At 39.3% G+C, this 12,654-nt stretch overlaps 1 protein-coding gene across 4 annotated transcripts in view; it reads left to right on the plus strand.

Annotated features, from left to right (window-relative positions):
• The window catches only part of BRF1 (BRF1 general transcription factor IIIB subunit), a 179,327-nt gene that overhangs the window by 133,876 nt on the left and 32,797 nt on the right, over positions 1–12,654 (plus strand). For 3 of the 4 annotated variants that reach the window (XM_074820977.1, XM_074820979.1, XM_074820980.1), the window contains one exon: positions 1,023–1,279. In XM_074820977.1, the coding sequence (XP_074677078.1) occupies positions 1,023–1,279 (257 nt within the window). Of the gene's footprint in view, positions 1–272; positions 995–1,022; positions 1,280–12,654 lie in introns of those variants that run through there. The other variant, XM_074820978.1, reaches the window with a different exon arrangement.

Genomic DNA, 12,654 nt, shown 5'->3' on the forward strand with positions numbered 1-12,654 from the left:
CACCGCCAAGTAGCCCAAACACCCACTTTTTTGTTCGGACAACACAGGAGTTTTTCTCTAACTCTGTATTGTTTCTGACAGCTTGAGTAGAACTTGATTAATATAGTGCTTTCCAATTTCAAGGTAGCACTTGACCCATGTAGGTAAACAGAGGGGCTATTATCCATTAAAAAATAAATCTCCTGCAGAGCTTGGTGTTAAAACCTTCCTTTGAAAAGGAAAATGTCAAATGAGAAACAGAGGTTCTTTTTTTTTTTTTTGTACCTACCCAGGCATGGGACATGGCTAGAAATGTTCTCTGGTGTCATTTCTCTTTGTCTGGCTCTGCGCAGCATCAGCCTCCGCAGCGCGACGCTGGGCTTGGGCTTGCAGCGTTTGCCTGGGAAGGACAGTTGCAGGTGACATTGTCGCTGCACTTGTGTGTCTGCAGCCTTCTGCTTCCTATCCGTTGGCGTTAATGCCAGTCCATGCTTAGAAAGCCGCTGCTAATATTTTTCAGTGTGCAGGAGGAGTTGGGTAGATGCTCCCCCACGCCGCATTTGGACTAGATATAAAATACCACTGCAGTTTCGATACGGAGTTGCCAGTGCTTAGGGTAGTCGTGACCCAGCTTGACTCTAACTTTAAAGGCAATTTTAGCAGGAGCATTTCTTTATTTCCATGCTGGGTGATGCTATCAGAGTCCCTGTTTCTGTAACAGGAGTTCACTCCCTTTTTTTTTTTTTTTTTCATGCGTGAGAAATGGCCCATGTTTCTTCTCTGGCAGCATTACAAATACTGAGTAAAGAATTTGTAATAAACTGTGTGGGCATTTGGCAAAAAGCGAACACTTATCTCTCGGAGAAAAGAGACCTCTTGGTCCCGTTGAGTGGCAGGAGAGGGAGCGCTGGCTTAGCCCAGCTGCGTCGCCTGCATCCCCGCATCAGCAGCACCTGAGCCAGGACTGCTGAACTGCAGCTCGCCCTTCTGCTTCATGGAAACTTTGTTTGTATCTACATCACTAATTTTATATTTTAATTAAGCCAAAGAAATCTGCAAAGAAGCGGGAGCCAATTCAAGCCAGCACAGCAGGAGAGGCAATTGAAAAGATGTTAGAACAGAAGAAAATCTCAAGTAAAATTAATTATAATGTGCTAAGGGACCTGAACAGCAAAGGAAGTAACACACCAAAGAAAGAGGATGACAGCACTGATGACAGCACCAACACCAAGAAGCTGTCAAGAAGAAAATCTATTGCCAGTAGGAATATAGCCAACCCTGTAAACAGTGTGGGAAAAAGGTACTGCAATTGTTCATTTATATCTCTGTCTGTGAGACTGTCTATGTATCTTTCTGAGCCAGACAATGTAGGGACTGAAACATTTGTTTGAGGCCAAAATAATGTCGGGGCTCTGTTTTTATTTATTTTGCCTGCAGTGTCACACAGCGGCACCTTATTTATAGCTCACGTATCAGAGGTCTGCTTTGGTGCCAGTTAATCATCCTGAAGCCAAAAAAAAAAAATCAATGGAAATTCATAAATGTGAATCTTTCAGCCGGGGACACCTTTTCTTCGTATACTCCTGACATTTGCTGTCCTTCCTTTCTAAGTTGTCTGTATCAGCTGACACGACACTAAATGTTCGAAAGCTTTGGCTTTTTGCTTGATTTGAAAAATATAGTTCCCATCTGTTTTGACAGCTAGCTGTTTTGATTAGCTTTTATTTTAGTTTTATTCCAAACTTTTGTTGTTAATTGATGACACAAGTATAAAGCTTTACAGTAAATACGCTTGTTGGTTTTCTGGTCTGCATTTGCAATGTTTTATAGTGTGATGAAAGCTACTATTTTAATGAGTAAAATATTCGACTTGCTGGACAGATTTGTAGTGTGCTGTAAAGTGTATAAGGAGATTGATGTGTCCTATCTGCAATATTCAACTATTTTATTTGTCTTCAGTTTATGAAATCATGTTGGATGATCATTTGAATCATGCTTATGTATAGTAATTTCTTACTTAGATGTTACATATTTATTTACTTACATATTTATTCCTTTACTGCCTAAAATACATAGTTTTTGGCTTCCAGAAGTATAAGCCCTATGCCACAAGCAAATTTAGGTATTTAATTCTGAAATGTAAGATGATGTCTTTGCACCATAGTTCAGATTTAGGAATGTGTTGCAACCAGGTAAAGGACCAGAGCGGGCGGGAGGGCAGCCAGCCACAAGGTGTGATAAATCATCTATTCACACATAAGTGGGAGATGTAAGATACCTGAAAACGAGAAGCTGGGAGGGATAGTAAGTGCATATCCCTCAGAAGCATAAGGATGACTAGATCTCAACGCCTTATTTTGACTTCATTTGACAGTGAAGCCAGAGGTGCAGTCTTCAATTTTGGCTGAGAAGCCAAATGCAGAAGCCGAAGACTGCACTGCTGGCCCCCCTGTCACCGGGATGCAGGGTTTTTGCAATGTACCAAACATCTTTTCTTTCTCTGCTGTACTTTCTTTATTCTGCATTTTATGAGATCACTTCATCCTTGTTCAACTTCTCACCCTTACTATCAACAGCTTTGCTTTCCAGTTCTTGACTCACTGTCAAGATTTAGTGACTCACTGTGGATTTTAGTCTCCTCTGTAAGCTGCTACTTGAGCTGATGTCTAATGACCCAAGCACATAAGTTTTCCACTAGTGAAGGAAAGTGAAGATGCATTGAGGATTAACTAACAGCAGTTAGTCTATGCATTATTTGGATTTAATGGATCTTAATGAGTCATATTTCTGGTATTTCTAGTAAAATATAGCAGATTTGGTTTTCTGAAATGAAATGCTGCGATGGGAAGTAGGGGCTGGTAAGGATCCCGCTTGCATTTCAGAGCTCAGCAGTAACATCCATGCTCAAGCTGCTTTACCACATCTGAACCTTGTCACTTCCGAGGTTTGCAGAAACATTGGGCACTACGGAGCTCCTGTTGAAGTCAGCATGTTAAACTCTTAACAGGTGTTAAACTCTTTGCCATAAATATTTAATTTAACAGTGGTACAACTTGAAAAGGTTTCTAAATAAATACAAATCAGTATTTTCCAAAAGCAGCTAATAAAACATGTTTATTTTTCCTCTTGAGAGCCTAAAGTACGTCCTTAAGATGCATAACAGAGTTTCCTGATGATGATTAGCAGATCTCGGATACAATGAATTTTGCAGCAGAACACTTCAGAGGAGGTTGGGGATACATGCAAATATGTGAGTTAAGGAGATTTTGCACTCCAGAAACAGGCAGTGTTCTTGCTTAAATAATATCAAGGACTTGGAAAACCATTAGTTGGGACCTTTTTTTTTTTTTTCTTACAATTAAAGATTTATGACACACTTTTGATTTTTTTGCTAGTAGTCTAAATGCCATGCCTTTCAAATGGCATGCATAAATTTCTGTGTTCTGCATTGTTCTTCTATGCCATGCGTTCATTGTCTTTGTTCAGCATTGTTCCTCTGAGAGGTGAATGGCTAAATACTTTCCCCGTGATACAAAAATCATGGTAATTTATATGCAATTAATAATAATAAAAACCCTGAACATCGCTCATTAGAAAATGAATGAAGCACATAATGTATCTTTATCCAGGAGGCATTTGCAGAGGTCTTGCTAACCATTTGGGTTTGTAGTGATTTACGGTCTCGCGTGTTTACCTTTATATGCCTTAAATATTTAGTAAGCTGCATCTGACTGCAGTAGCACCTTGCATAACCATGCTTTGATCTGGTCCTTTACTTCATCTGAGTTATAGTCAGATTTTAAAGAGCTACTGATTTAGTCCTGATCCCAATTAGAAGGTACCAGCACCAAGTTATAGGGAGCTTTACAGACTAGGAAAGGAATAATCATTCTTGGTGATTAAAGTAGCACTCCTGTATAGGTATAAAATTAGGAAAGTAGATTTTTTTTTTTTTTTAACAAATAAATATCCTTATTGCTTTCCTTTTGCGAGTCAAGATTTTACAAACCTCACCAGTTTTGGACAGATGATGCAGCCAAGTTTGTCATGTGTCTTAGAAATCATCTTCATATACAGTATGTAGCACCCTGGAAATAGGAAGTTGATCTTCATCTTTCTGATTGACCCTTGCTGTAAAATATTCTGCTCTTGTTATTTCTCCATAGAGGACTTCAGATTATCTCTAGAAAAATGGTTACCCCAGATGGACATGGTGCAATCTCTGGGTGGTTTTTCTTTTTTTAATATGACATAAAATAGCCGATACAGTGTTAATCAGTTAAAATATTGGAAAAGCTTTTGTTTACTGATGTGATAATGGTGAGCAAATTTTACAGTCTTGTAAAAAGCTGTTGAGTTGCAAGAAATTTATAAAGAGCTAGAATGCTAAGCATGGTCCCAGGAGCATGCTTAAACTGGATATTCTTTCAGTTGGTGGCCCTTTTAATAAGGCTTTGTTGCTACTATAATCACTTAATGATTACTTGAATTCCAAAGACAATATAGTTTATCTGCATATTATTTCATAAAATATCCTAATTTTGAAGTCTCAAAAATGTTTGGTATTTTCTGAAATTTTGTTAGGAAAGTATTTTCAAATAATTCTTCCAAAGATCATGCAGATTTCTCCTTTTTAAATGAGTAAACAATATTTTCAGAAGCAAACTGGATTTTTGAACACATTTCTTTACCATGAATGCTGTGCAACTTTTTGAGTTTTAGAAAAAGATATGCTTTTCTCAGACACACCTCCCAGAATTATACTGAGGTTTTACTTATTGTATCTGTCAAGATGGTAGAAGACTAGTAATGACAGTGCAAGTAATTTTAGGAAATTTTATGTTGTGCAAATGTATTTAACTACATTTCTTAATGCATTTTTGTTCCAGTGGGTATCACGATTGGTACTTCATACACAAAAGCCATTTCATTCCCTGTGTGTTTGAGATGTGGCACGGTGGATGTTACCATAATAGGTGTCGCAGCTTTAATTTCAATTGTCAGTTGCACAGTTTATCTTCGCTAATGTCTTCTGTGCATATGAAGCATAAGAATAATATGTTGAACTCCTAGAAAAGAACAATGGCCACTTTGAGATATTGAAAACCTGAACTCCAGCTAGAGCTGTGCCATGTGCTGGAGCTCTTCATGTCCAATAAAGAGGGGTTTTTAGGACTGGAAGCTTTTGGTTAGATGCTTAATAATTTATTTTATATTTACTTGAGCTGAATCTTACAACATTACTTGTGAAGTGAAATGTATTGTACCAAGAAAATGTGGGAACAAGAAAGCTTTCAAGTCAGTACTTTTTAAAAATTTTAAATCTATTTATTGCTATGTGCTTGAAATTGGTAATGATGTCAGAAAAGACAGGATATATTGTCGTGGGAGTAAATGTGTCAGGTTAATCTCCTGAAGAATTTGCCTTGGAAGAAATGAAGCAGGGCTGTGAAGCACAGCTGAATCCATTGTAATGAAACAAGGTTGTTCCAAATGGAAGCATATGAATATATAATAGAAAACCAAATCATGCCTGCTATGAGTGTGACAGAAGCCCTTGGTAGAGATCTCAGATTTGATTAGATTTGGAAATTCACCTCCAAATTCTCTCCATGCTCTCACTTGTATTTATCAACTATCCATTTTGTTAGTCCACATTGGCACGTGGCTCCACCTGTGCTTCAGAGCCATGGGGTCTGGATATTGGAAACCACGCATTTGCACTACCAGGGACTTGTTCTGCTGCTCAAGTTCCTGCCCTGGGATGCACACTTTCAATTAGCATCTGCTCTGGCTACGTTTTTGTTGGCTTTTTGGTGTGTGTCACGACCCCAGAAAAATCCCCTTTGTTATTAGGGAGAATGTATGTAATATAATACTTTTCTACAGCCTAGCATTCGTCATCTCATTTAACCTGATAAATTACTTGGTACTTTCTTGGCTCTAATTGGAATCACATTCCCCCTGGGCAGTAAAATATGGGCAGAAGCCTAATTTAGGCGCTTTGGAGGAGTCTGATGATCCCGTGCTGCAGAGGGAGCCTGGGGAGACAGTCAGCTCCCCACCACGAGCCGGTGGGAGCACTGCCTCCATCCCCCCAGCTCTGACCCTCATTTACAGTTGGCCCTTTCTGGTGTCTGGGATGTGAATATTACTCTGTAAGGTGGAAGTTTGTTTCAATCTCTTTGGCTTTGCCAGATTATTTTTGGTAAAGTTGTGGGATGCTATTTATCACACCCAGCCTGAAAACTTTCTCTTCACTTGTTGATGCTGCGGGTGTCCAGCAGAATCTCTGTTTCTTTCTCCTGGGGAATAAAGAGGGAAGAAGCCCCAAACCACCTGTTTCCATCACATCCAGGATTACTGATCACGATAAGCCCTTTATTTGTAGTTTTACTGTTCAGGCAGGTGGAGGTGGTGTGCTGAGTGCCATGCTACGTCCTGGCTGGGTGCTCCTAACTCAACCGCAACTCTCAATGTCCTAAATACTCTACTCTATATTGGCCATGGCATATAATTTATTTTTATAAACCCAAAGCAAATGGGTTTTTTAATGTAAAATATTTTTAGGTTATTTTACATTATGAGACTGGTATTTGTGGAAGGGAGGAGCGTGAGCTCATGTTTTCCAGATTAGTTAGATCAATCCAAACCAGCATGAAACAAAGCTCAGTTTGAATAATCCAAGGGATTCCTGGGTGTCTGAAAAACCTTTGTGTCAGTTAGATTCAGGTGATTATAAAGGTAAAAGCACTCTTGATTCAGGATGTCAAGAAGAGAGTTGTGTTTTAGAACCTTTTTATTAGGAAAAATGACATTGCAATAATGGTTTAAAAATCTGGTAATGGGTATCTTAAAAGTTTATTGACTGCAGCTGATGCAGTGGAGTCTGGTGGGCTGATGGGCATCTGCAGCGAGTCCTACAGGTTAGCAATTCATGATGAAACAGAGCTTCTGAAGAGGAACAAGTCCCCGTGTTTGGCAGATGTGAAGCTTTTGAGAGAGTCTTTTTCATGCTAACTTCAGGGGTATGCATTCTCTGTACAAATTGGCCCTTTGAGATGGGATCTTAAGAGTGTTTTTATATGCTTTAATTTTCCACCATATATTTTTATTTTTCAGAATTGCCTTCAGCTCTTTGTGTAATTTACCTTTGATATCCTGTTTTTCTCTCTCTCTGCTTTGAAGTCTGTTACATGATTTGGAATTCATGTGTATTTACTCAAAGTGAGATATTAAATTTTATTTCTTGTCTTGTGCTGCTTCAGGCTTTTTTTTTATATGTGACTAACGTGCTAGCACCAATTTCCCACCTGGAATAAAATTCCTTACAGAAGATACTGGGAATACTTGTTGAGATGGTAGTTAGGAGTTTCTTCTATAGCTTAATTATTATTTGGTTGATATTTTTGGTGTTTCCTCTGGAAGCAATCTTGTGTTGGCTATAGGATTAGCTAGACTGTGATTCCTGGGTATGAACGTACATGTGGTGAGAGCCTTCCTGTTGAGCATGTGGAGTCAGCTTTTGGTTTGAATATTATGTACGTGGTAAATAAATTCTCTAACCACTTTGACATAACTGTTTTCTTATGTGATCTGTGCTTTGAGAATTCCTTTGGAGTGTAATTTTATGTATGTTTGTGCTTTGCTGTGGTATATAATCATTTAAATCAAAGGTTAATCAAAATGATTAGTCATTTTGAACAGGAAAACGGTGACATTTGATAAGTACCTCCACTTAAAATAAATCTTACCAGTATTTTCCAGTCTTGTAACTTTTAGAGGGACAAGCTTATACAAATTATGTTTAGTATTTTATTTACAAAAAGCAAAGCCAAGAAAAAATGAATTCAAGACTTCCAGGGTTCTGCTTTTCAAGTCATGCATCTCCTTATTAAAGTTAGCTGTATGGGGGAGAGCTTTACAAATGACCTTGAAAGGAGCTGACACATGCATTTACTTGTTCACAGCCGATGTGAGGACTTGATCTAGTAAAGCCTATAGTAATGTTGTAACCTGGCTAATGCTGCAGGTTACTGCTGCTCATATGAGCTAAGAAGCCTTTTGTAATAAGGAGATAAATCAGAGGCAAGAACTGGAAAGAGATATATCTGACCCAACATGTTTTAAAATGAGTGTGTGGAGTGTGTGTTTTTAACTTCTGAACGCTAAAATGTGATGACCAGCAGCCTTTCCTTCCTCGTTAAGTGAGGACACAGGAGGAAAAATGCATCTCTTCTGCATGTTGCAGTGCACTCCTGAGTGGACGCGGAGTTAAGCAAATGCCACCAAAAGACTGGGGAGGCAGGAACCAGCACACTGTCTGGGAAATGCTGTGGCAGGTTATCCCTTTACACTCAAATTCATTTCTCTTGACACTGAGATAGGGCGGAAGGATGGGGAAATAATTTTTTTTTTTCCAAAAAAAAAAAAAGAAAAACCATTTCCCCAAACCCCGTCCTTCCAGAAGCTGGCAAGTGTTTGTCAGGATTTGATGTTTATTCTGATTACTTAGGCTATTTTGAAGATCAGTTCCCCCTGATACTAATGATGGCATTTTTCTTTCACATCTGACAGGCTTGACACCCCTGCAAATACAGCTGCATTAAACTCCGAAACATGCATGGATAGTGTTTCGCATGGCTGTGCTCCCCACTGTTGAGGAAGGAGCTCCTTTCCAGCCATGGCTCAACACATCTCTCATCCCCAGACTGCAGGGTCTGGGCGTCTTTGGGCTCCTGCTGTAGGAGCTGCTTCTGCCACTGACTCCCAAGTCATTTCAGCAGTTACTTCAGCAGCTCTGCACTTTTTTGTCATGTAGCATCGGTTCATTAGGTGAGGTTACCAAAAAGCTCATTCCTTCATCCTTCATCCCTCAATCCTTTCCTTTCTCCTGCAGATGAGTTACAGAATCGTTTCCCCTTTCCGTGCCTGTTCTGCCAGTGAGTTAAGAGAAACAATGCTAAAGATTTTCTAGCTTATGTTATTAAAATGGAGTATTTTTCCTAAGAATCACAGTTTTGGATTCATTACTTTTGGAGTACTGGAATTAGTTTTTGAGTACTGGAATAAAATGTCAATGTTTCAGTATGGCAACGAACCCCACCTGTATTTTCACTCTGTAAAATACAATTGGAGAAAAATGCCCCTGGAATAGCTTAATAATAGGCAAAATAATGTAAAGAAGTCTTCTCAGTGCGAACTGTACCAATTTCCATAAGTTCAGTGATGCTGCAAATCATCTCTAGTTGTACATCATTCATTAAGAGCATTCAAATTTTATGGTACAGATATTTAATGTTGTCAAAACTTGGTTTAGTGTAAGGATAAGGGAACATGATCTGCTGGGACTGCAGAGGAGTGTTCCTGAGCTGTCACTTATTTGGACTTACGAGAACCTTTGAGAAATATATATATCAATAAACCCTTCAAGACTGGGTGAGGACACATCTAGGCTTGAGTGAGTGTTTCAGCAATAACAAGCATCTGCCAAATCCAGTGCTCGGTTCCATTTACTCCAAATGAGTAGAATGCCTTCAATTTAAAACTAAAAAGACATTGATCTGGCTTGACCTCGTGGCCCAGACCCAGGTCAAGTCTCCTTATTTTTACAGCAGCCTTCTTGTTTGTTTAATATAAATTGGATATTGCTTTTCCGCCTCCCACTCAAGAAAATCATCTCCTTGTTGGATTCCAGGGGAGGTTGGCTGGGCAGTGCAAAAATGCAGGGGGAATTTTTGTGACTGAAATAATTTCATCTTGTGCTTTAAGACCAAATAGGAGCAATTTTAGCCCAGAAGATAATTTTGTGTGACAGTTGGATTGCGAGCGCCTTGTTTATCTATGTTCTCATTTTCAGGTTGGTTATAAGAAAATACTCTGCGAGCTTTTTTCTTCCAAATTACACTCAGTGGGTCTAATAGGAGCCTTAATATAAATATGTATGCACAGTCTCTTGAACTTTAATAGCATGTTTGCAGAAATAGTTATATATGATGTGGGGGGTGAGGAGAGTGGGAAGAAACAAAGAGATCGGAAGTGTTATGACTCTTGTTATCAAACCCTAGAGGTGCCTGTCCTGCTGTCACGGCTGAGAGTGCTTCAGTGCTGTGAAATGCTCGTTCTCAGTCTGTAGATTTTTCCGATTTATTTCTTTGTGCTTTCATGGGTGGAAAATGATTGGTTTCTGAATTGATTTTCCTTTGACCCTAGTCCAGCAGGGTCTGCTTGTTGATCTTTATAGTATATATCTGCTCATTTTTTTAGCATAAACCAAGGGAAGTGTATGTCTGGTGTGTTTTAGATTTGCAAATGGAGTTGAGTCTTCAGCGAGTAGTTGTTAAATATCGAAGGAAAAGAAACAAAACAAACAAAAAGTTAACCTTTCCTCACTACAGTATGGCATACATTATTTTACCAAGACTAATACCCAGACTAGGAGAGCAGTCATGTGAAGCTTCTTGTTTCTTGATGTTTGCACGTATTGCCAGACCGGATAGCTGGCAGTCATTATGTGGTTCTGACTGCAGTTCTTTCACCATGGCTGGGTAAAGTATTGGAAAGTTATAACAGTTTGTTGGAAGACTTGAAGTACTGTTTGTTCACATAATATTTAACAGCATCTACATAATTAGTTTTAAATTGGCTAGTGTGCTGTAACTTAGTCATTTATGTAAGTGCTGTTCCCTTACCCTGTGATGTTTCTGGTGTGCTGACTGATTTCAGTTTTACCTTGCTGCAGTTGTTACTAAATATAGGATGAAACATACAGGGGTAACTTTTAAATGTGGTATTGGAAGATATTTGCAGCAAATTTAACTACTTCTTCTGTTGTTGAATTTCCAATTTATTGTGAGTCAGAAATTTCTGCCCAGCATTTGCCTCTTCCTCCAGTGCAACACAACGATAGATTGAACAAATCCATTACCATGTTTAGGATATGCAGGAACCAAGGTATCCCCACCCGCTCTGGAGCCACCCATCTCCTTCTCTTTTCTCATACAGACCCCGTTCCTTGTGACCCAGAAAGAAGGAAGGGAGGAAATCACCGACTTTCACATACATTTTCCTCTCCCCCCATGTTTTACACTTCCAAAGAAGCCTGTGCTGCTACAGAGGTCGGATGGGAAGGAACAGATTAGAGTATAGCACACATAGACCTCAGGACCTGCAGTCCATCTCCCAAGTGCACATGCAAGTGGAGAACCCCTCGGCCCAAGTGCTCTTTCAAGGCGTCGCTTGGCTCAGCAGTTGTCAAAAACTGTAGACAAATTGAAATCTTTCCATTCAAGCAGGACTGTGATAGCTGGCATGGAAAGGATACAATGAGGCTATTATAGCCCACAGCGTGACATGGCGCAATAGATTTGAAATCTGTATTGATACTCAGAGTTGAGTGCAACCTTGCTGAATTGGAGTACTGGAAGATGCTTGGACACTGAGAGCACTCTCAGGCCCCATACAGAACAGAAGTGCTGGGCATGTATTTAATAGTCTGTTGTCTCTTTATTCAGAAACAGTTTTAGATGCGGTACTTATGTGAAAGAAATACGTGCTACTTTACAGCATAGTGTTCTTTTAAGAAGCTAGCAACATATTTAATCTGAGTGTTTTGAGATTTGAAGTATGAAGGACACACATACAAATTTGGAAGTGGAATGAAGTGGCTGGCATATTTATTTTGTAAGGTTATCTTTGTCTTTCTGGAGTGGTGACGTGGTAGTTGTTATAGAAAAATGGCTTTGCACGCTTCTGCACGGATTTTATCATGCAGCAATAAAGAAACAAAATAATTTGGAATCCTGATTAAAACTATTGTTGCTGAAGTTAGGTGAGACAATTGTCGGATTAAAGCTGTTGTTGAATCAATCAGTCATCTGGTGAATTAGTAACGGAGATTAAAGTAAACAGTGAATCAAATTATTAGATGAAGAGAAGCAAGACAGAAATCAGGGTGGTTTAAAACATATGACTGGTTATTACAAGGCAGCATTGCCGGCTGCCCGGCTCCTGGAGGCAGAGATGGGCCCTTCCAGTTTGGGTTTTAGTAAGTCAATTTAAGAGTTAATTCTGTGCTTAAAGGTGCTACTTAATTGAAGGTGTTTTAGAACTTGTTCTTTTTCCTGCCAAATAAACTGTGTGCAAGCAACATTGGTTTAAAAAAATGATATGCAACTATAGCATGTCTTAAACACATTTGCACTTTATTCATACCTTTTGAAATATTACAGAAAAAAAATGATGGGAACAAAGTAGAAGAAAGGTCAACTCCTTTGTGTAAGTTGTTTGTGGTACAAGGCGGGTAGGAGAACAGCTCGGGTTGCTCATACTGCTGATGGATGCCTACTGCGGGCTTTCTCTGGGTATTCCTACATCAGAGTGTACCTTCTGGGGTCTCTCCTCCTCCTCCGGACTGTGTCAGGGAGATTAGGATCATTAATGTCTCTCAGTGATGTGGCAGTGCAAAAAAAATGCCTTTTGCTGAGGTGTTCATTTGTGATACTGCATCTGCCACACCTCCTCAAATCTTCTGAACGCGTTGGTGAAATAAGAGCTTTCTTTACCTACAACCCGGTCCAGTCCAAATGTGGTTTTGACTTCTGGGCAATCTGGAATATAAAAAAATATTGGGCCTTACTGTCAGATTTTATATAACTTTCATTTATAAAGTCAGAA

This window comes from Strix aluco, chromosome 4 (assembly GCF_031877795.1).
Source record: "Strix aluco isolate bStrAlu1 chromosome 4, bStrAlu1.hap1, whole genome shotgun sequence".
Lineage (NCBI taxonomy): Eukaryota > Metazoa > Chordata > Aves > Strigiformes > Strigidae > Strix > Strix aluco.